Raw genomic sequence first — 25,218 nt, 5'->3', positions numbered from 1 at the left:
TACAGTACCTGTAAATAATCGACTCTAGCTAGATAATAACAACCCATCTAGTGTCCACTCTAGACTTGCCGCGTATACACTTCACTAGAAGAATAACCTAGTTACGTAATTATGCAAGCAGCCAAACTGAAAAAGGTACGGCAAAATTCAGAATCAGCACTAGCATGCAAAAGACGCGACAATTAAGATAAACACTCGAACTCGCAAAATGCAACAGAAAGCAGTCGTTTATGTTTATCAGTAAATGCTGTTCGCAATTTTATACTTCCATCTTTTTGCGAATGGCGCCCTTGATAACATCGACGGCAAGCATCGTGTTGTTATGGCACAACTCGTGAAGTCGATCGAAATCCTTTTCTTTGTAGTCGAAATTAAACGTGTCGTAAACCGAAGAGTAAGGATCCACTTGTCCCTCAGAGTTGCAAAGACAGAAGAGGATGACTATAGGACAATAGGGATCGTCACGATTCTCGAAGACGTAATACTTCTTTGGGTCGTCGGGATCAAACATATCCTCACGGATTTCTGGAAAGCTGTAGCCGTTATGTTTTGCCCATTCCATTGCTTTCAACACGTTCTGTAAAATGTTTAGTTTTTCATTTAGTGTTTTTATTATTGCAACCGAGATACCGCGGTATGACCTTTAGTGGGTTTTCTTTGACTGAGCCATACCACGAATAATCAAAAGCAAGGAAGATGTCTGTGTGACGCTCGGGTCGAAGAAGAGGTGGGAATGGCAAATTGAAATCCAAACCGGCATCCACCATAGTCAGATAGTCTTCATGCACAATATTGCGTCGGGATGCTACAAAAATACGTAATACAAGTACAATTTAAGGTAAATTACAAAATTTATTGAAAGACATTTTTCGGCGGCTCTTTCGCTTTCGTCAACACGTCCAGCTCTGTGGTCTATAGTGTGGTCGTCCACAAGTTTTGCTTTTTTGGCTAGACTATAAACTGAAGTCAATACGATTTTAGTTAGGCAAAATTATATAAATAGTTCTACCTGCCATCAGTTTGTGAACTATCAAATGAAAAACAGTGATCGTTTAGAAAGTCGTTTGTGTGCAACTGGTGACGTCGCTGTGAAGTTTGAGGAACGGTCTGGATACCCTTCATGTAGTTGGGTACGGTGGCTGCCAATGGACGCAAGCTGTCTACTCCGGTCCAGTCCAGAACTTTCTTGATTGCTTTGCCAATGACTGCTCGTACTCCTGATGATTTTTCGAAAGCTTGAGAAATCCAAGTTCGAATTTGGCCAGCAAATGCGCTGCCCCAAAGACCTAGAGATGATTTAGAATCCACCCAAATGCAACGTTTCTATGATTTCCACTAAAATTATTGTTAAGAAAAACGAAACAAATACGTAAAAGCATTCTAACTCTGAAATGCTGCTATAGGATGGTGACCCAAAGCAAATCAAAGCAAAGTTTGACTTGTTAATTTTTAAAGGCAGCAAGAAATAATGTTAATTAATGTAATATTATATATCAAACGTTTTATCAAGTTTTACGTATAGTAAACGTCAACGGCAAAACAGTGTAAGCAAACATTCTTCTCGTTTGTAATTATAATTAAAGAGACTTTTCTATCTATAACATGAATATTAAATTTGTGTTTTGTTGTTTGCCTCAAATGTGTTAAAAGATACATTAAGTAAACAGACATGCGTTTACGTACACAATAAAAAATCCAAACCTTTGCAACGATAAACTTTTTATTCTACTGTATAATATACCTTGCATGTATGCAACATTGAATTGTTGGTATCGCCTGCTCACTATGCCGTAGCTTCGGTCACTTGCGCTGTTTTCGATAGCAGTGAAGAGCTTTAGGTTGTGTATACCATACTCAAATGGAGTAAATTCGACCCACTCTACAAAGAAAACAGGATTATGTGTGTATAAGTAAACTACACTGTTTTTATATTTCTAGGTAACTTTAGTAATCGTGTAGTGTGCATTCATGTTTCCTAATTGTCAGATTTCTTACCTTTTTGGTACATAACAGCGAGCAATAGTGCCCTATCTTAGAGACTGTCCGTAAATTTCGGTGTGTGTGTGTGTGTGTGTGTGTGTGTGTGTGTGTGTGTGTGTGTGTGTGTGTGTGTGTGTGTGTGTGTGTGTGTGTGTGTGTGTGTGTGTGTGTGTGTGTGTGTTAATTAATTAATCATGGAGTCTTCATTTACATTTACCAGGTAATTTCTTGAAGAACTCGCCTTTCCAGCCACACAACACAAACTCAGTGTCACTGTGTCAGCTGTATTGCTATTGCGTTACTTCACGGTGAGAGCTACCGTTAAGACTATTCGCTCCTTAATTAAGTTTGGTGACTATACAATGTTCAGTCTATACCATGGTCATTCTTTGCAAGTTTTTGTAGCTCAATTTAACAAAGTTGTCGTGTTTTTGACAGAAATGTGGCGTTTTGACTTTATATTGATGTTTATGCTACTTGTTTGTCTGTAAATAAAGTCCACTCTAACAACTCTCTTAAGCTATATCTGCATTTGTCCTCTATTTAGTAATTTTGTATACTTCATAACATATTTCCTTCTTAGAGCATGATCAATATTGACCAATTTTCTAAAATAGAGAGAGACTGCTCTTTGGTTCATTTGACTATTTCGTCCTGTCAAATTCTATGGGAATGCAGATAAAATCAATACGAGTTACTTAATAATTATTAAAAATAATTACAAAAATTGGTCACTTTCTCTAGTTTTTTTGTTTTGTTTTGTAAGATACTTTGCTATTGCACCAGTCCGGGTGGGTCTATCTAATTTCATGCCTTTCTCTCTAGCTGGTAACAGATGCATGCTAACTAGAAATGATTCAAAAGTTATTTTTATCACAAGACGTTAGCATAGGAGCAAATGAACTTTTTCCTCACCAGCATATGCTTCTTCAGCTGTGTGTCGCTGAACCATCACCGCAGTGTATATAGGGAACGGCATCTGACAGCTGCGTACACGCTGCTGAGCGTCAGAGAGTCGAGTTCTTTCCTTCTTTTCTAAATCTGGCTGAAGAACTTGTCCAAGAAGAGATCCCCAGACGTCGACTGCCGACACGTGAAGCCCATCACGATGCTTTCTTTCAATTTCATAAAAATGCTGCTTGACTGTAGATGGGTGTATGATAGATGACATTTCTACGCATCTCTCTTTCAGATATTCGTTGCACTTGTAAATATTCATACCATTTCTCAGGGCGTACAGCACTGACAAATACCTAACGTTGAGCAAGACCAATAAACAGCAATTTACTAATTACAGACAGACAGACAGACAGACAGACAGACAGACAGACAGACAGACAGACAGACAGATAGCGACATTGCAGAAACGCGTTTAGGCATGTTTCGTGGACATGAACATTTCAGTACTTGCAATGCAAAATTACAGTTAAAATAGAATCACCAGTCGTTTGTCCTAATTGCTTAAAGCCTTCTGTCTTCAAGTACCCATGTCCAAACACATTGAAAAAGTACATGCACACACACACACACACACACACACACACACACACACACACACACACACACAACACACACTGCATAAATTCTAAGTAAAATGCATTTACTTTACTGGAGACTAGTGAGTTGCGTGTCTTACCAAGTAGATCCAGACAGAGTTGACATGTAGGTGCAGCAGTCTAACAATTCAGCTTCTTTCAATGCCGTTATAGCACCAGACACGCCGATCATCGCTCGAAATCCACCACCGGAACCAATTAGACTGATAGTGGGAACCTTTATATATCAAATGGCAAATCAGTGTTATCAAAACAAGTATTTTCAAATTTTTATTATCTCTAAATTATTGGACGCTTTAAACTTGATCGATCGTAATTAATTAAATTGCAGTACCTTTGATACTTTGATGTCAGAGAAAAGAGATGTGATCGCTTCTTTAGCCTTTGTCTTTCTCTTGGCCACAATCAGAGTCTCTTCCTCGTGTAACTCTTGGCCAAATCGCAAATCAGCGGTTGGTCTGCATAAATCAACGTATTTTGAAATAATTACTGGTGTTGTCATTGAAAACATTAATATTATAAGCACCGATAAAAGGCATTTCCCAATTATGCTTACCCACCCTCATCCCTTTTTACTTCTCTGCATGTTTAATGCTACAAAACTTTCTGTTTGCTCTCATTCCACTCTAGAAAATATAAACTAGATTGTTATAACAAAGCACGCTTCGCAGCTGCTGACATATATAGAAGAGCTGTGTGTGTGTGTGTGTGTGTGTGTGTGTGTGTGTGTGTGTGTGTGTGTGTGCGTGCGTGTGTGTGTGTGTGTGTGTGTGTGTGTGTGTGTGTGTGTGTGTGCGTGCGTGTGTGTGTGTGTGTGTGTGTGTGTGCATGTGTGTGGCCGGACGTATCTCCGCCGCCGCTAGTCTGATCTCCGTCGAATTTGGCTCGCGCACTCCGAATCCATGGAATTCGACAGTGAGTCTGTCGTCGTCTTCTATCGGGACGACGCGATTTGTTGCCGATCAAACCCGCCTTCACTCACGCTCGAATTTCTCTAGTCCGGCGCATCGGATCTCTACCCAATTAAAACTGCCCATTCTCGTACAGTACGCACATGCAGAGCGTGTCGCTTATTACCGGCGACGTCGATCGCGATAAAAGCATAAATAATATTTTTAAGTAGATCCGGGTCTTTAAAATACGGCTACCTTCGTTTACCTGTTCACGCGCGTCGAATAGGTGCCACGTTTGGTACACCTGTTTCCTGCAACGGCAGCAATGTCTTCAACGTGACAAAATGACGGGGTATGCCGTATACGTCGAAAACGGAGAGCGCCAAATCAAGAATGCGTGTCAAGCTACTAGTATATAAGGGTGAGTAAGTAACTGCACGTGACTTCCAAGTCTACTACCCAGATATATATTAAACTCTAAACGGTACGAAGAATTTCGTTCTAAGCTTTTGTCGGCAGTTAGGAATGCAAATCCTTATCTAAAACAGGCATAACGTGGCGTTACACGTAAATACTATCAATTAAACATACCTTCTAATTCGCAAGGAATACTTCAACTTTGCTTCACCCTGTCAAAACAGTAATGTAATATGCATTTCAGTGCTCGTAGATTGTACATTTACGTGAACACTATCTTCTCTTTCTTCAAACTCCAATCCCATCTTGATGTCTTTTAGCTCGATGACTAGAGGACTCGACAATTGATGATCAATGACAAGATTAGAATCCCACAGTGTCATCTTCAGCTGGCCTACTCCTCCTCGTTTGTCGATAAGAAAAGAGAACTCTTCTTCCCACTCGGGTGTGTCTGTGTTCGGCCTGTAAGCGGTGTTCTGTTTAGCAGCATCTTTTGCCTTTTCCCAAGGTTTTGTAATATGGAGTTGAACGTATGGATCCGTTTTACTATGTCCAAACGTATCTACCACTGAAAGAAAAAATCATGTTGACAATCACCATGCTGCTAGCATAAAACGTAAAGCAACAACGTTTCCGGTAAAGTGTTCTCTTCAAGTCACTTGCCGAATGGATGATGACGTCTAGACGTACAACGTCAGGGTCAGAATAGAGCTCCTGCATATCAAAACAGCATATACATAATCAATTACTTGTTTAAGTACTTAGATATTTGTAGCAACGTCAATTAATTATGTTTTTAAAAAATTTACTGGCTTCAAGATACCAATTTTATACTATTTGTACGCAAACTGATTAATTAATGTCTAGTGCCACTGCAGTCTACGCTAGCTAAGGTAAAAATACATTTTATTTTGCACTTATACAATGACCTAGACTGCATGCACGTACCTTGTCTAGAGCTCCTTGAATCATTGTAGGCTCTTTATAATCAATTGCATCTTCTTCGAATTCTCTTTCACTAAACGAAAAGTGTAATTGTTAGACAATAATAATTATAGGGAACTGTTCAGACGTATATATGAGTACCTGCGCAAACGCAATGAAATATCAATTTCACCATTTTTCTGTCAAAAATTTAATGTATTTTTGCAATAAAAAATCAGTACCTAGCTAGGTTGGTCTCTTACGTGTATCTTTACCGTCTTTTGCTGATATTCATCACCGATATTAAAATCATTTAGATCCAAAGAAACAGAATTAGACATTTGGCTGTCAAACAAGTAACTCGCGTCCCACATAGTCATTACTAACTGCCCTCGTTCCAGAGGGTTCTGAAGAACAAACGTCGCTTCGTATTCCGGGTTCCAAACGGGGTTTTCGTCATTCTCTATAGACGGGGACTTTTGTACAGCGTCAGCTGTTCCCTTGGGGTTGGTCACTTCAAAGCGGATGTACGGATCCATTGTCTTGTCCAGAAAGAGACTCTTACCTATAATAATAACACTAATTGACTGAAAATAGAATTTTTACCTACCAAACAATTAATCCTGTCAAATCCGTAAATGTATACTTTTCTCAAATCGAGTTTTCTTCAGATTTCGACCTCGGTGTAGCTTGACATCAAGAACAGTTTCGAAGGAGATCGAGTCTGTTGGTTTTGTATCATCCTGGAATATTAAATGGTCAATATAAGTATTACTCGAAATAAGAAATAGCGGCTAGAGTAGCTATAGCTGTACGTTTGTCGTACCATGAGATAGCCTCGTCCCAGACTCACGTGAGTCTAGCAGTGTCCGGTTCCCGTATGACACTTTCAGCCTCCCGTGACTCACCGCGCCTACTTTCACACACTTACTTCACTAAGTGTCACCCCACGTCATAGTCTTGGCACCCCACGTGACTAAAAAGTACTTACGTCACAAACTCAATTAGCTTATATCTATCTAATATGTGACCCAGCAGATTCTGTAGCACGCCCAAGCTTCCGAACAGCGCATGGTGACTCTCCACGGTGAGTGATGCACCACGTTCACGCTATCCAAATCTCAAGATGACTTCAGCATGTGGAAGGTCAGTGTATTCCTAGCTAAGTTATTGTCCTACTCTCGTAGACTGGCGAGCCTGCCAAGTCTAGTTACAGCGATCCGGACTCCACGTGTATTCACTCGTTGTTTGTCCGGACAAAGATGTCTTTTCCCCCTAGAATGGCCCTGGAGACTTCAAGTTTACTCTCCCGAAAGTCATCATAATGGAAAACACGGAGAGCGGACTGCAATTCCACGTCAATGTGTCTCTTGTTGCCATTGCGCGCCCTACTGGCCATTAGAGTCTGCACTAGCAAGGGCCGTGCAGATAGCGGATGTGCGACGAAACAACGAGTGAACTACACGCGCTGTCCGGATCGCTGTAACTAGACTTGGCAGGCTCGCCAGTCTACGCGAGTAGGTCAATAACTTAGCTAGGAATACACTCACCTTTCCACATGCTGAAGTCGTCTTGAGATTTGGATAGCGTGAACGTGGTGCATCACTCACCGTGGAGAGTCACCATACGCTGTTCGGAAGCTTGGGCGTGATACAGAATCTGCCGGGTCACACATTAGATAGATGTAAGCTAATTGAGTTTGTGACGTAGGTACTTTTTAGTCACGTGGGGTGCCAAGACTATGACGTGGGGTGACACTTAGTGAAGTAAGTGTGTGAAAGTAGGCGCGGTGAGTCCAGACTCACGGGAGGCTGAAAATGTCATACGGGAACGGGACACTGCCAGACTCACGTGAGTCTGGGAACGAGGCTACATGTGTCGACTTGTAGGGAGTCCTAGAAATTGTTTGCAAGTGTAGTTACAGCACTTAAATTAATGTTAAAAACCAAGCTTTGATTTTTGTGTCAATTAATTAACTTAATTAATTAAATAGATTTCGCAAAAGTAAAATTTAAATTTAAATTTAAAAGACGGCCTGTGCATGCAAATCAAGGTAGAGAAGCTACAGCGGAATTAATTTGACAACACAGAGTAACATTGAAAAACATTTCAAGTTAAAAATAAAATCTTATACTATAATACGCGAACGCTCGGGAACGCCTACTTCCGTCTGTCCACCTGTCCACCTGTCCACCTGTCCACCTATCCACATGTCCACATGTCTGTAACGCGCCGATCGACACGACGCCGGTCTCCGATCGTCGTGAAACGCGACGTCCTGGTCGAGTTCAACCGTCCAAGACGAACGGTCTAGTCGGATTTCGGCCAGAAACGAGACTTTGGCGTTCTGCAATGAGATGAGCCGGAGTTTGTTTGCTGAATCAATTAACCGAGTATGCGGATGTGACGCGTGCTCGCCAGCAACTGTACACGTCATCCTCTGATTCCCAGAGTACAAGATGCGCCGGCTCACCGGGCCGCTTTTGCTTGCGTGCGTGCGTCCGTGTGTTACGGAAGATGCGTCTTCTCTGCAGAAGTGGCGTACATGTACGTACAACGATAGATTGCCACCGCCCCTAGGGCGGGTAGTACTAGGTTAGAATATAATATAACCTAACTCATAGCGCCTATATTAGAGGAAAGCTATTTGAAGGCTTGAAGAGCATTACAATTATAAGTAGTCATAACTTAACAATAGTTACAGGGTGCAAAATGCGGTAGCACTCCCTAGGTAGGGATGCGAAGAATCTAAAATGGCGGCCCATACAAAAGTATCCAAACGCATCTGTACAGGGACTATTCCGTTCATATTTGCTCCTGTTCTGTTCACTGGCGACTATTTTGTTCACGCAATTTGAACCCACCCTTGTGGGGACTATCCTGTTCACCGGGGACTATTCTGTTCACGGCGACTATCTTGTTCACAGGCGACTATCGGAGTATCCTGTTCGCGACGACTATTCTGCATGTTCACACTAGCCATACAGTGTTCATGGCGACTATCCAGTTCGCAGCGACTATCCTGTTTACAGGGGGTTGCTGTAAAACGCAGACTGCAAACTACGCATACTGCAGACTATACGGAATGGGAATTCTTGGACCTCAGACGCATGCGTACATACTTATGCCTATACCTTCGCGTGTTGATGTTCTGCCGCCAGCCTTGCGCTTCAACAACGACATGCTGGCAGTGAGAATTTGTAGCTCATCATGTTCAGTGAAACAGCACAGCTAGGGTTGCTGTAAAACGCAGACTGCAGACTACGGAATGGCGACTCTGGGACCTCAGACGCATGCGTACATACTTATCCCTCTACCTTTGCGTGTTGATGTTCTGCCACCGGCCTTGCGCTTCAACAACGACATGCTGGCAGTGAGAATTTGTAGCTCATCGTGTTCAGTAAAACAGCACAGCTAAGCCTCTTCGAAGCTGCTTCTATAGATCTCGATCTACTGCGAGTGGCGCGCGTAGGCCTACGTCGTCTAGCTAGAGATTTGCGCCCGTTGATGGCATGCGACAACTAGCTCTAGTGAAACCAGCTGCAGGCGAGGCGACCAACGCACTACAGAGTCTGTTTGCAAACTGTTTTGTTGCTATATTGTGTGTGGTAGAAGGGACAGTTCGTAGTCTGCAGTCTGCGTTTTACAGCAACCCTAGCTGTGCTGTTTCACTGAACATGATGAGCTACAAATTCTCACTGCCAGCATGTCGTTGTTGAAGTGCAAGGCCGGCGGCAGAACATCAACACGCTAAGATAGAGGCATAAGTATGTACGCATGCGTCTGAGGTCCCAGAATCCCCATATAGTCGCGATGAACACTGTATGGCTAGTGTGAACATGCAGAATAGTCGTCGTAAACAGGATACTCCGATAGTCGCTTGTGAACAAGACAGTCGCCATGAACAGGAGGTCCCGCTATAACGTGAACAGGATAGTCCCCGGTGAACAGGATAGTCCCCGCTAGGGTACGTGAACAGGATAGTCTCCGCTAGGGTGGGTTCAATTGTGTAAACAAAATAGTCCCCGGTGAACAGAATAGGAGCAAATATGAACAGAATAGGCCACTTGAACAGAATAGTCCCCGTGAACAGAATAGTCCCTGTACAGCATCCGAACCGGATCTCTCAGAACTCATTACAGAGATCCCGGACCCCACGTAGCGCTCAACTTCAAACGTTCCTAATGGTAGCCAGACTATCACCGCTGACACTAAGCGCCTCAGAGGCCAGCTATCGGCAAGTAAAAATCCCGATTTATTCTTTCACATTTCACATTTCACTTTTCACATTTCACTTTTGTCAGCCAGGCTAGCACCTCACTCAAAGCAGCTACAACGACGAGAGTCACACCAAACGATTCGCTCTTGTCCGAAGAATTGCACTGACCCACCAGCTAGAAATGTGCAAAGTCACCTTGTATCAGTCAACTGCTGCCATGTAATTCCACGTACTGCTTCCCACAACGCCATGTTGTTCCGGTCACGTGTGTACATGTGACTACCGTTTGGAAGCCTAGCTGCCACTTCCACCTGCGGCTACATGCTGCTTACAGTTGCGTGTAGTTGAACATGTACGACTATGTTCAACGGCGCGACGTCCTGTCTGACTCTCTGTGCATGTAAGCGTGTATCTCTTTCGTGGAACCCTAGGTAATGGGAGTTGTTTATAGATGCAATCAGTGTTATTACGTACATCTGTCAGCTGCTACGTACTTTCGTGTATGCTGAGCGTAACGTGGGAGTTGTTTAGAGGTGCAATCAAAGATTGAAATCCCGGCCGAGCTGCACGTACACGTTTACTAGGACTGTCATTTCCATTTCAAACTACACAAGTCTAAAAACATTTTGAGAAAATGATGGGTATGTAGGGATGGGTATGTACTTAATCATGCTCATCTCCTACATCACAATCTTTTTACCTAAATTAATTAAAACGCAGCAGTCGTGTGTGACACTCACAGTACTGGATTGTGATGTAGGAGATGAGCATGATTAAGTACATACTCATCTCTACATACCCATCATTTTCTCAAAATGTTTTTTATTTTTTATAGTTTGCTTTGAAAAATATTAGCCTCGGCCTCCCACACCCGTGTAGCGCCGATTCAAAATTGAATCGGCGCTACACGGGTCTGGGAGGTCGAGGCTTGAAAAATATTGGATCCGTGGTGAGAGGGTTTGTGCTTTTCAAACCGCAACAATAATAAATCATAGGCGAAGGAACTTCTTTGTGAACTGGGAGCATAGCCTAGGATACTATTTATTTTTATGTAGATGCTAATAATGAGCTAAACTACGAGAGCCGTCAACTTCAGGCTTTCTTTAAACACTACGCTAAATATATATTCATACCTTTCTTCTATCCTTGACTTCCTAGCTTGAGACGTCCAAAACTACGTAGAGACAACTGACTCACACGTCTAATCAGACTCTAACGCGCGTTATCACTGGTAGATGTGATCCCCTTTATCTAGTTAGAGTTGACAGCTTTGTTAGTCCAACAAACTTATATTAGTGACCTTACAGTATATACGCATAACTGCTAATCAATACGTCTAACAGAATAATTACGAACGGTTATTCTTGTAATATATCCTTATTTACATATGCCTGTAGACTACGGTGATGGTGATGCTTTGAATGAGTACATCATGGAGTTGGGCTTCTTGGAAGGAACTCTAGAAATTGTGCAATATGACCATGTTTTGTTATTAGGTGATTTCAACACTGATTTGCGATATATCAGTCGTTTTTCTGGCAGACCTGGAATCTTTCTTGTTGGAACATAGCTTTTCAGCTGTGGGTCTTAGGGATTCTAATGCAAGCTGCATGAATACATGGCACAATTACAACTTTAGTCGGAAATCGTGGATTGATTATGTATGTGTATCACAATCTATACAGGAACTTGTTGAGAGTTTTGTAATCAGAGAAGATGGTAATATGTCTTCTGATCACTGGGCCATTATGATGTCTATGAATATTGTTGTTACGACTGTTAGTAATGAGAAGAATCATTGCTTGGTTTCTAAACAGCTGTTATGGAAAGAGGCGACTGAATCAGACCTCAACAAGTACCAACAAAGTTTAGAAATGGATTTACAATTGATATATATATTCCTGTAGAGGCTGCAATATGCAATGAACCACTTCTGTGTGAGGACGGTCTTTCAATACAAGCCTTTTATGATAATGTGTCCTCTGCGATAACGAGATCTGCAAACTATGCATTCCGATGAGAAAAAACAAGATGACAAAGAAACTGGGATGGAACCATGAACTGAAGATGTAAAACGAGCCTCGAATAAGGACTATTCTACCTGGATGGCAGTTGGTAAGCCACGACATGGGCTTTTGTCTGGGTCGATGTTGAAGTCTCGTAAGCAGTTTAAAACTAAGCTCAAGAGTTGGAAGAAAGAGGAAAAGAAGACGTTTGGCGAATATCTAGGTAGAGACCTGAACATGGATCATCATGACCACTTCTGGGGTAGACTGAAGAGAGGAATAAGGCCAAACTCAGAGGGAGCATCTACAAGGATTGGTCAAGCCTGGTCTGATATGAACATTCTGTGTCGTTGGAGAGAGCATTTTGCTGCTGTGGCTAATAGTGAGCCTTCTCAGAGGAGAATCGAAGAGCGAATGAAGTTTGAAACGATGATACGAAAGCAAATGGGTAGACCCAATCTTTCATGGTGATGTGTTGATATCAAAGTTGCTGAGGTTGTAAAGGCTGTACGGCATCTTAAGATGCAAAAGGCGGCAGGTTTAGATGGTATCCAACCAGAGCATATCAAGTATGGTGGAGGTATGCTTGCCTTACATCTGAGTATCGCTTTCACAATGTTTCTCAGACACTCGTTTGTTCCACATCAGTTCCTTTCGTCAGTCATAGTTCCTATCATCAAAGATAGATGTGGAGATATTATAGAGGTGAATAACTATCGAGGCATTGCTATATCTTGAGTGATATCTACAGTATTAGAGTTAGTTCTGTTGGATCGGATAGAGAGCTTGTTAGTAACTAAAGAGCAACAATTCGGTTTCCAGTGTAAACACAGTTGTGCAAATTGCTCATTTGTGCTTAAAAGTACGGTTGACTATTACCTGAAGAGGGAAATGATAAGGTTTTCGTATGTGCTCTAGACCTATTTAAAGCCTACGATAGAGTGCCGTACTACAATCTTTTTATCACGTTATTGGAAATGGGAGTGCCGGTGTGGTATGAGAAGCAGACCATGCATGTCAAATGGAAAACCCAACTGTCAGAGAAGTTTACTGTTGGTAACGCTGTCCGACAAGGAAGTGTTCTTTCTCCGTCCTTCTTTAATATTTATATTGAGGATTTACTGATAAGGCTAAAAGAATTGTGGATATGGTGCTAGAGTGGGTCCTGCCTTTGTTGGCTGCCTGGCTTATGCTGATGATGTAACTTTGATTTCCCCTACACTGAAATGGGACACAGAGGATGCTTGACATATGTACGTCATTTGCAACTGAGAAGGGATTACTACTCAACAGCAAGAAAAGCTTTGTAACTTTGTTCATCAGGAATCGGAAGATCTCATTTTTTGATCCCCAGTTGGCACTTGATGGTTGCATTCTTCCATTCAAATCAACATATCGCATGTAGGCGTGAGTATGGATTCATTTGTACAACCTCGACATATGGTGGAGGTCAGAATTAGAAAATTCTTTGGAGCGGTGAATGCGGTTCTGGGACAAATCGGTGGTTATGTAGATCTGACAAAGTATGGTTAAAAATTGTGGACATGAAACTTTTTCCGGCACTGGCATTTGGTTATCATCTTTGGGATTATGATAGATCTGATGTATCATACATGGTTAATCAAGCATTTCGAAAGGGCGTCAGACGCGGGCTGGGATGAGGAAATATGAATCCATTCATGATAGGCTGAAGGATGACTTCAAAGAAGCTATGACAAGAGCTAAGGACATGAGGCTTAAATATTTACGTAGAGCAGGACAGTCGGTTAATTATCTGGTGAGAGGTCTATTTATATTAGCTGTAGATAAAAGTTGCATGTAGGAATGATGTAGATATATTGTAGTGTAATTGTGCTGTTTGTTGTAGCCGGTGTATTATATTTTGTAGTCTGTTAGCTGTACGTCTTACAGGGCCGGATCCAGAGGGAGTTCAGAGGGCTTCAACCCCCTCTTTTCCAATAGGCGTGGTTCAATAATTTCATATAATTTCATTAGAAAAGAGAAAATTAGTAATGCTATAAATAACTGCTAACGGTGAACCCCCTCTTTCAAAAATTCCTGGATCCGGCCCTGGTCTTATGTCTTAGTTGTTTTTATGTTTGCTCCAAGAGGGAACTGTACCTTTATAAGGTGCGACAGAAATATATCATATTATATCATATAACAGTCACTGACTCACTTGAGATCTTCTCTCAACTCGCGGACGCCCTAAACTTGCAAATGTTTTCCTCACTCTGGACGTCAGTTTTCCTAGAGTTGAAAAATCAGTTCTTTTATTAATAACGATTGTACTATCTGCATGATTAGAGAAATAAGTTATTCTAATTGAAAAATCTAATCGAGTAAATCTCAGCGTCAAACTTGCTAGACATACACTACTACTGCTACGTACGTCTATCTAAAATTCTTGTCTAGTAGTTCTCAGGCATCATAATTATGTACTAGCTTTAGCTGCATTCCACACTATCCTGGAACACTTCGGTCGCTGAAGATAGACAGACAGACAGAGAGACGAACAGACAAAAAGACAGACAGACAGACAGACAGACAGACAGACAGACAGACAGACAGACAGACAGACAGACAAACAGAATCATGTCTAATACAAAGAAGCTACAACACAGATTGACAAGTGCCGGTTATCAACTTGCAATTTACAGTCTGATCGACAACTCTTCTCAAAAAAGACGCTGCTCGCTTGTTGTCTTTACAAGTTAAGGGAGCTGGAGCATGGCTCGGTGCAATACCATCCTCTGAGAAGTTTGCACTTTCACCTAGTAAATTTACTTTGGCTACTTCGATAAGGTTGGGCCTTCCTGTACATTATTCAGAGTGGATCAACAAGTGTGATTGTGGAAGACCATTTAGAAATACATGGCGAAGATGCAGATGGTTTCCATCTTATAACTTGTAAAACTGGTGGTGGGCCTCACGACTCGATGATGTCTGTATGGTCAGAATGTTTTGAGTTCACTTCACTTACCACACAAATGTGAACCCAGAGACAGCTATGTGAATTCCAACAACCGCCCAGATATTCTTGTGGCTAATTCTGAAACTGGTTCAAACATAGAACTTGAGATGGCACTATAGCTCATCTGTAGGCTGCAGACATTTTGTCTCGTGCATCTACAACTGCAGGGAGTGCGGCTGTGAGAAGGGAAGAACTTAAATTAAGTAAATAAAGAGAGGAAAAACTACCCGGTGAATATTCTCCATCAGTAGTGCCTCTAGTTTTTGAGCACTTTGGGCGTTGGGGAGAAGGAGCCACTAATTACTCTAATGCAATTGCAAGTATGTGGAGAGATGAGAACGGACAAACAAATGTTGCTGAGTTTAAGACACAATGGAGGAGACGGTTTTCAATTCAACTGCAACGTTGCAATGCAAGTGTGCTGACAAGAAACTCATAATGATTGGTTTTGGACCTAAGACCCATACTAGTAGAAACACTGACTTTGCACAACTTGTAGTTAGTAGCTTCTTTTAAGTTTTATCGCCCATATGGGGCTAATGTATTATGTAGTAATTATTATGTAGTGGACTTTAGGTTTGCTTTTAGAGTTTGATGGAAATTTCATTGTAATGGAAATATATGTCTTGACAGACAGATAGACAGACAGACAGACAGACAGAACAGACAGACAAATAGACAGACAGACGGACGGACAGACAGACAGACAGACATATTGTTTTATTGACTTTAATTAAAGACACAACAAGCAAATCTTCAAAGTAAACAAATCCACCTCAGTCGACCATGCATTACTCTGTTCATCAATTCAGACCTGTCTGTCTGTCTGTCTGTCTGTCTGTATGTTTGTCTGTCTGTCTGTCTGTCTGTCTGTCTGTCTGTCTGTCTGTCTGTCTGTCAATACATATATTTTCAAACATGGAACAATTATACATCACTGCAAAGTACATAACTATAACTAAAGTCCAACACTAGTAACAACATAAAACTTGTAAACTACATACGAGAGGCTAGACGCTAGAGCTAGATACAAGATACGCAAGTCAGAAGAAATGAATCCAAAGAAGACCAGGAGATGGTGACGACAGAATCCGAGAAGACGCACTAGGCCACAAGGGCAATGTAAGGCTGCGATAATCCCAGATGCTGAAGTCACAAGATGGACGACAAGACGAAGAGGTAGACGAGATGATGACGACAAAATCTGGAGAACACGCACTAGGCCACAAGGGCAAGGTAAGGCTGCGATGATCCCAGACACTGAAGCCACGTGCACGAGATGGACGACAAGACTAAGGAAAGACAACATGATGACGACAGAATCTGGAGAAGACGCACTAGGCCACGAGGGCAAGGTAAGGCTGCGATAATCCCACACGCTGAAGTCACAAGATGGACGATGAGACGAAGATGAGATGACGACGACAGAATCCGAAGAAAATGCACTAGACCACGAAGGCAAGGTAAGGCTGCGATGATCCCAGACACTGACGCCACAAGAGTAAAGACTGAACGCAAACTCGATCACAACAAAGAAACATAAGCCACGGAAACAACATACGACGAAAAGCAACTCAACAAAAGCGTTCATTCCAGAAACGAGGACTCCATACAACCGAATAGGACTGACGCAACAGACGAAAGCGGAAAGAACCGCTGACGCCAAAAAGAATCCTGAAGAAGCTCTCCTCTTCTGTTGATGACTTCTACTTTGCAGAAACTGTAGGTTGCAAGCACCGCTTCCATTCATCCGGGGTCTGTCTGTCTGTCTTGTCTGTCTGTCTGTCCCTCTAGTCTTTAAACATTTGGTTGCTGGGGCGAGTCGGCAGAATTGTTTCTACAAGAACTCGCAAAAATGCAAAAGCTATTGGAAATACCAAAGCAGCAGTAGAATTTCTCCAGATTATGTGTTTGAACACTTTGGTCGTTGGGGCCAATTGCAAATGCGATAAATGTCTGCACCATCTGTCCCTGCAGTCTGTAGTAGACGAAATGGGAAGAAGAATAGCAAGAAGTTCAAGTCGTTCCGGCAAAGCTACCTATCTTTTGCCTTACAAAGATGCAATATGCCAGGGCTCTAGGCCGGAATTTAAACTGACATGACTAGAGCTACACACACACACACACACACACACACACACACACACACACACACACACACACACACACACACACACACACACACACACACACACACGCACGCACGCACGCACGCACGTACACACACACACACACGCACGCACGCACGCACGCACACACACACACACACACACACACACACACACAAGTAACAGTACAGAATAGAATTCTTACCTTGCATCATTCAATTTCTTTGGCTTTCGAGATGTCTAGCCTACCGCCGTTCGTTTTGTTCCCAAATCCGCTAGACAACAAACGCTTTTAGTTTAGTTTTATGCAACTTAACGTCTCAGGGATCGAGTTTGCATGGACTTGTTCTAGACAACCCAAAATGTCACACCACAGTTGAAAGCATATGCATACCAACCAAATGCGAAGATCGATGGCAATTGAGTACTTGGACAATCAATTAATTAAGCATTGAATCAATTAGAAGTTACATTGTCCTCAAAATCCCAAGATCGAACATACTGCTTACGTAACAACTCGAAATCCAGACCCACACGCATGCATGCAGTTTACGACAAACAGGTAGATCATGCAGTCTAGTAGACAGACAGTTAATAAATCGGTTAGGGTAGGTGTTTCCATAGTTGTGGACTCCCCGGTAATTTGAGTACAAACGCTCTTTCTCTGGTAACCTGCAACGGAGAGAGGGAAACATGTCCCATGTACGCACCAATGTCTTACCTTTGGAACAATACGTGTACGACTAGAATTGCACAACGTCTGCTAGCGCACTAGTAAAATATACGGGATAACGTCTATGAACAGCAGAAGACAGGGGTGTATCCATTGTGGACATTTTTTCTCCGCCACAGAAAGCGAGTGGGTCTGAGTAACAGCAGCTGAGCTGGACTAGATACCTGAATGGTTGCCGCACAAGCTGGTATTTTGGGCCGCAATCTAAACCATGTTCTGTGGTGTATCACCACGATTCACCTGCGAAACTGTTAGCACCTACAAGGTTCCTCCCATCACGTCCACAAATTCGAGGTAGAGCGACGCCCCTGTTATCGGACACCATCAATCATCGGACAGCCGTGCAAGAAGTAAACGAAGTAAGACTGAGCTTTGTTAAAGCCCACAGTAAGAAGGATTAGTAAAGACTGTGATTCCAGACGCGGGACTTCCAAAGGCTTGAAACGGTTATGCTAGGACGGTAAACGTGATCCTTCTCTGCGACCCCGGTCATCGGACACCACCATCATTTACCAGACACGATCTCCCCCATGAAAACGCAAACGCAATTCTGCAACTTCGCACCTGAGATAGGTTTAATTAAAGGTGACTAGCTAACACAACAACACTATCACTGTCTCCGTTTGCTACTTTCCAAGAGAGACAGCGCACGCTCATTGAGTCGAGGTAACGCCCCTTTCGTCGGACAGTCGTTTTTTCTTTCCAGCAGCAGTCTGCAGGTACTAGTGTCATAAGAGAGAGTTGGAAGGAAATATCGTACGGGCCCCCAATTCGTTTGACCTCTATTTGACTCAGCAACGGTTACTAGCGGAAACTGTTGAATTTTCTCTGCTGACAAGCTCACTCTGTTGGCATCTACGTTCCCTCCGGTACTGTCTGGTCTTCCCAGCGTGAGAATTTGAACTCCTGAGTGTCTTGCAGCACAACTGCACAGGCTTGATGCACCGGATGTAGCAGACGATTTACATCATCCATGTTCGAGCTTTGCGGTGAGCACATTCTCCCAACTCGCACAGGAACAGCCCGTGCTTCCTTTCAAGGCCCCTAGATTGTTACTTGGCTCTGAATAGGACGTGTGCAGGTGTTTCTATCTCAGTTTGATATCTACCTTTGCCTGACCTTGCACCGTCACGAAGTGCAGCACGTCATCGTTGGTACAACCAGCTGTACCGAATGCAGGAACTTTGTTTACTATCAGAGCAGCTAGAACCTTCACCCCTGCTTCTCCTAGATACAGTTGAATTAGCTAGTGTCAAGTCCTTGTCAACGCGCGCTACGCAGCGATCGACTTTCTTTGCAAAGGGTAAAAGAGCGTTTTAGCACTTCAATTCTGCCCTCTCATCGGTTTCGGTTGTCGTCTTCTTTGTTGAACGGCTAGTTCGTTCAAGCGACGTCTTACACGTCCTAGTGGGGGCGTGGTTGTAGGAGAAATGACTCAGAATTGCCATCAAGCACTCTAGGCAAGCGTTCTGCGTTCTGCGGCGTTTCAGATAGCTGAATTTAATCAACTGCAGTTATTTGAAACCTAGAGCTGTTGCTGAGAAGGTAGGAAGGCAAGAAAATGGGTATCCGACGATTGGGGCCGTTCCTGTAATATAGTGTATTATGATATTGACTCTCTAGGCTAGTCACGCAATACTAAGTGTACAAGTACTGTGTCTGCTTATATACTAGTGGTATTTGTACTACGCATGCGCAATGTAGTCTACTCATGTTACATCCCCTTTCCAAAAAATGTTCTAGCTAAGCTAGCAGTAAAGTCTAGACAACGTAATCCTTCAGGTAAGCAGGTTGTTTCACAACTCGTTTGCTGCGGGCGACATTCGTTGTTTCTGTGTGTTTGGAGATCGTTGCGGGTGTTATTCTGCCTTGTTGTGATGTCGTTATCTGTGTTGTCTGTTGTTTGGGTTTTGTTGTTGCTGGTGCTGCTCGTAGATGTTTTCTATTTCTCCGAAGAAGTCGTCCGTCTTCTGTAGTGACATCATAGGATCGGATGTTTACTTGTCTCTGAACGGTTGCTGGTTTCCACTTGTGGTAGTAGGCGTTGAGTGGTTGTATGTGGACAGCTTGACCAGGTTGTAGGCGAGGCAGATCCTTTGCTGTTTTGTTATAGTAATGGGCTTGCTTTGCTTGTCGTGTTGCTAGTTCCTGAAGAACATCGACTGGTATCTGAGGTTTCAGTAGCTTTGCAGTGGTAGGTAGAAGAGTTCTGGTTCTCCTACTCATCAGTCGCTGTGCTGGGCTAGTTTGCATTCCTGCTGTTGGCGTGTTCCTGTGATCCAACAGTGAAAGCCATGGGTCTGACCCAGTGATCTTTGCTTTTCCCATGATATGTTTTGCGGTTTTGACTGCACTTTCTGCTTTCCCATTTGATTGGGGATACCCTGGACTCGAAGTGATATGGTCAAACTGATATGTCTTGGCAAAGTCTTTGAATTTATCTGACGCAAACTGTGGTCCATTGTCTGATACAACTGTTGATGGAATACCATATCTTGCGTAATGACTTTTCAGTTTTCTGATGACCGTGGCTGAGTCCATACTGTCCAAACGGTCTATCTCCCAAAAATTACTGTAGTAGTCGACTGTAATCAGATAATGCTGATCTGAAAGCGTAAAGATATCCAGTCCGACTTTGCTCCATGGTCTACTTGGGATTTGGTGTGGTGTTAGCGTTTCCTTCTGCTGCTGTGTGCCAAGGGCTTGACAAACTTTGCATTGGCTGACATAAGCTGCAATGTCAGCAGTCATACCGGGCCAGAATATGCATTCTCTGGCTCGACGTTGACATCCAACTATGCCTAGATGTGAGCTATGTATCTTTTGCAAGGTATTTGCTCTCATCGATTTTGGTAGGACACATCTATCATTTCTGTATATAATGTTATGTTGCACAACTAGCTCATCTCGATAGCTGTAATATGGAAGTAAATCCGGTGGAAGGTTGTTCTTGTTTGGCCATCCTTGTAGAATTATAAGCTTGAGCTGTTGCAATGTAGGGTCTTTCGCTGTTTCTTCTTGGATTTGTGCTATTGCCTCTGGTGTTAGCGGTATGTAATCCGCCATATTGATATGTTCGATTTCAATTGCAACATTGGTCTGTTGGTGTACCACTTCCAAATGGCTGGATGATGGTCCTTTGTCAGTAGGTAAATAGGCTCGTGACAGTGTATCAGCTAGAAACATCTGAGTACCACGCTTGTAGGTAACTGTGATGTCGTAACGCTGTAGTCTGAGAAGCATCCTTTGCAGTCGTTTTGGTGTCTTCTGTAGATGTTTCTTGACAATAGTTTCTAAAGGTTTGTGATCAGTTTCTACCAATACTGGTCTGCCGTAGGTGTAGTGGTGAAACCTTTCCATCCCAAAGACGATTGCAAGTAATTCCTTCTCAATTTGAGCGTAGTTTTGTTCGGTCGTTGTCAGAGCCCTGCTTGCGTAGGCTACCGGCTTGCCTGCTTGCATGAGAGCTGCTCCCAGTCCTGTTTCTGACGCATCGCATTGTACTGTTGTCAGCTCAGCCGGGTCAAAGTATTGCAGTACAGGTGCTTCAGTAATAGCGTTTTTTATTTTCTGGAAAGCTTTGTCGTGGATATCAGTCCAATTCCATGCTGTATCCTTGTGTGTGAGCTGGCGAAGTGGCTCACACAAATCGGTCAGATTGCTAAGAAAGCGCGAGAGGTAATTGACTAGTCCTTGTATGCGCTGCACTCCGTGAACGTCTGTGGGCTTCTGCATATTTAGTATTGCTGTAAGTTTGCTGGGGTCGGGCTTCAAACCGTCGATTGTGAGCAAATGTCCAAGATAGGCAACTTTGCTTTGCCTAAACTTGAGTTTGTCGGCATTGATGCGGATTCCTTTGGAGCGGCATCGCTGAAGTAGTCTGTGGAGTTTGCGGTCATGGTCTGCTGTTGCATCATCCATGTTACTTCCTACTCCAGTGATCAGGATGTCATCTGCAATTGTATGCACTCCGGGCATTCCGTCTAGGGCTTCGTCTAGTCGTCGCTGGAATACTTCCGGTGCAGGTGAGATACCGAAAGGCATCCTCTTCCATTTGTAGCGTCCAAATGGCGTCTCAAATGTCGTAAGTAAGCTAGATTCTTCGTCTAATTTAACATGCCAGAATCCATTACTTACGTCGCAAACGCTGAACATCTTGGCTTGCGATAGTTCAGGCAGCAGATCATCGATGGTGTGCATCGGATAGTGACTGCGTCTCAGTGCCTTGTTTAAGGGCTTGGGATCGATGCACAAGCGGAGTTTTCCGTTCGGCTTCTTGACGGCGACGAGGCTAGATATCCACTCGGTTGGAGTGTCCACTCGTTCGATCACGTCTAGTCGTTCCAGTCGCTGCAGCTCGTCTTTCAGCTGTGTTTGTATAGCAATGGGCATTTTTCTTAGAGGCATTTTGACAGGTGGTACCGTGGGGTTAACATCTAAATGTAGCATTCCAGGCAGTTGACCAACAGTGCTGCTATCGAAAACATCTGCGTATGTTGCAAGAAGTTGCTTTAAGTCAGATGTGGTGTCCGTGGTTGTCTGCGGTTTGCAAGAACCAGGTGCTGTCTGTTCGTGTTTGACAGTACGTACGTGGTCGAGGTGTACGCTGATAAGTCCTAGTCGCTGCGTTGCTCCGGCTCCTAACAGAGAGGTAGCTGCTTCGTTGTCTGCAACAACAACGAATTCCTCAATGTGTTGTTGCTTCGTTTTGGGGTTGATGATTGGCAAAGTACACCTACCCAGAGGTTTCAGTCTGCTTTTGTTGTAAAGAGACAAAACTTTGTCAGATTTCTGTAGTACGGTCCCTGGAGGAGTTTCCGACTTTCTGATAACGTTGCACGTAGCACCTGTGTCTAATTGTAGACGTATTGGGCACCCACCGACTGTCATTGTGGCGTACAGTTGATTGACATGTGTCTCCTGGCTATTTTGAAGAGAATAGGCTGTATCCGTGTTTCTGGTATCGGTCAATGTGATTGTCATCAAGTAATTGGTTTGGTCTAACTCGTCGTCTTCCATACGGTGTATGCGGTACTGTTGTTTTGGGGAAGCTGTCTTCTTTTGTGGTTGTTTCTGTCGGCAAACGGAAGCAAAGTGGTTTGCTTTGCCACACTTTGAGCATGTTTTGCCTAGTGCGGGACATTGTCGTGGACCTCTGTCATGTCGTCGTCCACAATAGTGACATGTCTGCGGTACCCTAGCGGTTACCGTGGCTTGTCTTCTCCTGTTGCGTGTGCTGTACGCGGTCAGTGCATGCACGTCATCGCTAAAGCTAATGGCTTTGGCTTGTGCGGATGTCGACTCTGCGGCACGGCATATGGATATCGCGGTCGCCAACGTTAATTTAGCTTCTTGCAGCAGTTTCTGACGGGTGTCATTGTTGCGTATCCCATGGACTATCTTGTCGCGCAACAATTCATCTTGGATCGCACCATAATTGCATGCACGAATCATGCTTCTTAGCGAAATTAGGTAGTCATCAAAAGGCTCACCTTGCTTCTGTGCTCGCTGCGTGAGCTGGTACCGTTCGTAGATCACGTTTGTTTTGCTGAAGCAGTACGCTTCCATATGGCGAAGCACTACTGCCATATCATTTCTATCTTCACCTTCTGCGAAGGGCAAGGTGTCCAGAACCTCGAGAGCTTCTGCGGGCAGGCATTGCTGGAAGGTCGCCACTCGCTCCTCGTGCGATCTTCTGGTCATTCGGGACGAGACCTCGAAAGATTCCCATCTTCTGCGAAACGTTCGCCAGTTTTGTGCCAAGTTGCCTTTTAGATTCAATCTCTCCGGCAACGGGACTGTCACATTCGTCAAATGAACGAGATCGCGTGGCTCCGGTGACTCTCGTACTGTGCGTGGCTCCGGTGACTCTCGTACTTGCGTAGCCGTAGACATTGTTGCTCATAAACAGTCTGCTGCGAGTCACTGCACTTCTGACACCATGTAATATAGTGTATTATGATATTGACTCTCTAGACTAGTCACGCAATACTAAGTGTACAAGTACTGTGTCTGCTTATATACTAGTGGTATTTGTACTACGCATGCGCAATGTAGTCTACTCATGTTACAGTTCCCACGAGCGTTTGACTGACATGCAGGGTAACAACACGATTTGTAGGTAAAGAGTTGTTGATTAGCAATATATAAGTAACTAGGCTGAAGGATGCGTGTGTGCAATTTAGGCGCTACTGTCCCGTGAACGATGCGTTAGTCCGATGAACGGGGTATGCAAGGCTCCGCACAGTTTTCAATCTCACTCTAAGCAGAGAAGAGGTACAATGCTCTCTTGTGGTGGGCTCAATTACAACATGTATACCTACATTTATGAAGTGGTAGGGACTGCGTTCAAAAACGAATAACTGAGGACTCGCGTCCGGAATATGATGGTATCCGAGGAACGGGGCCGCGCTCTATACGAATCGATCTTTTGTAGGATCATGAAAGTGCCCTGACGTTAGTTAAGCAATTATCGAGTACCTTGGTAAAGTTTTGAGCCTATAGTTACGTTGACTGTAGTGTGCTAAAGAAGCGCGTTAAGTGAATGGAGCAAACGTGTATTTCCAGTCCAGTAAACACGGGAATATCTTCACTCATACTAGATCTAGACATCAGTAATCCACTGACAATCTAGCTGTTTTCAATGCTACTGCATCTGGCCACAATAGGGTATGAAATGAGAACGAACAAAGTAGGTGGAATGTCAATATCAGCGACACTAGTAATCCAGTCAGAGTTTGACTGTCTTCATTGCTACTAGATCTGGCAACAATAAGACACAAAATGAAACTTACAAACTCACCTAGGATAGATGGAAGGTCAAAACTACCTTGTCTGATATCAATAATCAGCTCCACCAGCAACACAAAAAGATGCTAGAAGCACAGTTTACAGTTCAGACGTTTATCTAAACATGATTGATCGTCTCCTGCATTGTATCGTAAACAGAACACTTTGTCTCTGCAAAACTTGAAAGGAACAACGGCATTTTACACAGAAGTGATACACCACAAAACATGGTTTTGATTGCGGCCCAAAATACCAGCTTGTGAGGCAACCATTCAGGTATCTAGTCCAGCTGTTACTCAGGCTCAGTCGCTTTCTGTAACGGAGAAAAAAATGTCCACAATTAGGATACACCCCGTGTCCAAGCTGTTTACAGACGTTATCCCGTATATTTTGCTAGTGCGCTGACATTGTATTATGCGATTCTAGTCGTACAGGTACCGTTACGAAGCCTAGACATTGGTGCGTATATCGGCCATGTTTCACTGTCTCTTCGTGCAGGCTACCAGAGAAAACAGCGATTGTAACTCAAATTACCGGGGAGTGTCCACAATTAGGTACACCTACCTACCGTCACGTCTAAGATTCACCGCTTTGCAAGACCGTACGTCCACGCGCTAGC

At 43.4% G+C, this 25,218-nt stretch overlaps 2 protein-coding genes across 7 annotated transcripts; both read right to left on the bottom strand.

Annotated features, from left to right (window-relative positions):
- On the bottom strand, window positions 1-25,218 carry LOC134196530 (cytosolic phospholipase A2-like). Of its 6 annotated transcripts, XM_062665675.1 has the most exons (20): window positions 25,164-25,218; window positions 24,853-25,098; window positions 24,613-24,770; window positions 17,283-17,352; window positions 14,175-14,245; window positions 6,417-6,513; window positions 6,034-6,335; window positions 5,933-5,970; window positions 5,795-5,864; window positions 5,476-5,560; window positions 5,113-5,414; window positions 5,021-5,058; window positions 3,871-3,994; window positions 3,617-3,753; window positions 2,896-3,233; window positions 1,742-1,879; window positions 1,010-1,286; window positions 865-953; window positions 642-805; window positions 1-577 (listed from the first exon to the last, which is right to left on the bottom strand). In XM_062665675.1, the coding sequence occupies exons 4-20, from the start codon at window positions 17,290-17,292 to the stop codon at window positions 260-262; spliced, it is 2,598 nt and encodes an 865-aa protein (XP_062521659.1). In that variant the 5' UTR covers window positions 17,293-17,352; window positions 24,613-24,770; window positions 24,853-25,098; window positions 25,164-25,218; the 3' UTR covers window positions 1-259. The 6 variants fall into 6 exon arrangements, with proteins under 6 accessions (XP_062521659.1, XP_062521662.1, XP_062521661.1 ...); XM_062665678.1 differs by lacking the exon at window positions 25,164-25,218 and having other exon boundaries at window positions 6,034-6,513; window positions 14,171-14,245; window positions 24,853-25,147; XM_062665677.1 differs by lacking the exons at window positions 24,613-24,770; window positions 24,853-25,098; window positions 25,164-25,218 and adding an exon at window positions 18,930-19,043.
- Window positions 19,451-23,705, bottom strand: LOC134196861 (uncharacterized protein K02A2.6-like). Its single transcript, XM_062666083.1, has one exon. It carries the CDS (start codon window positions 23,703-23,705, stop codon window positions 19,572-19,574), a length of 4,134 nt encoding a protein of 1,377 aa, XP_062522067.1. The 3' UTR covers window positions 19,451-19,571.

Source organism: Corticium candelabrum, chromosome 21 (genome assembly GCF_963422355.1).
Source record: "Corticium candelabrum chromosome 21, ooCorCand1.1, whole genome shotgun sequence".
Taxonomy (NCBI): Eukaryota; Metazoa; Porifera; class Homoscleromorpha; order Homosclerophorida; family Plakinidae; genus Corticium; species Corticium candelabrum.
Note: the sequence above shows the minus strand (reverse complement) of the source record. Positions and strands in the feature narration are given on the sequence as shown.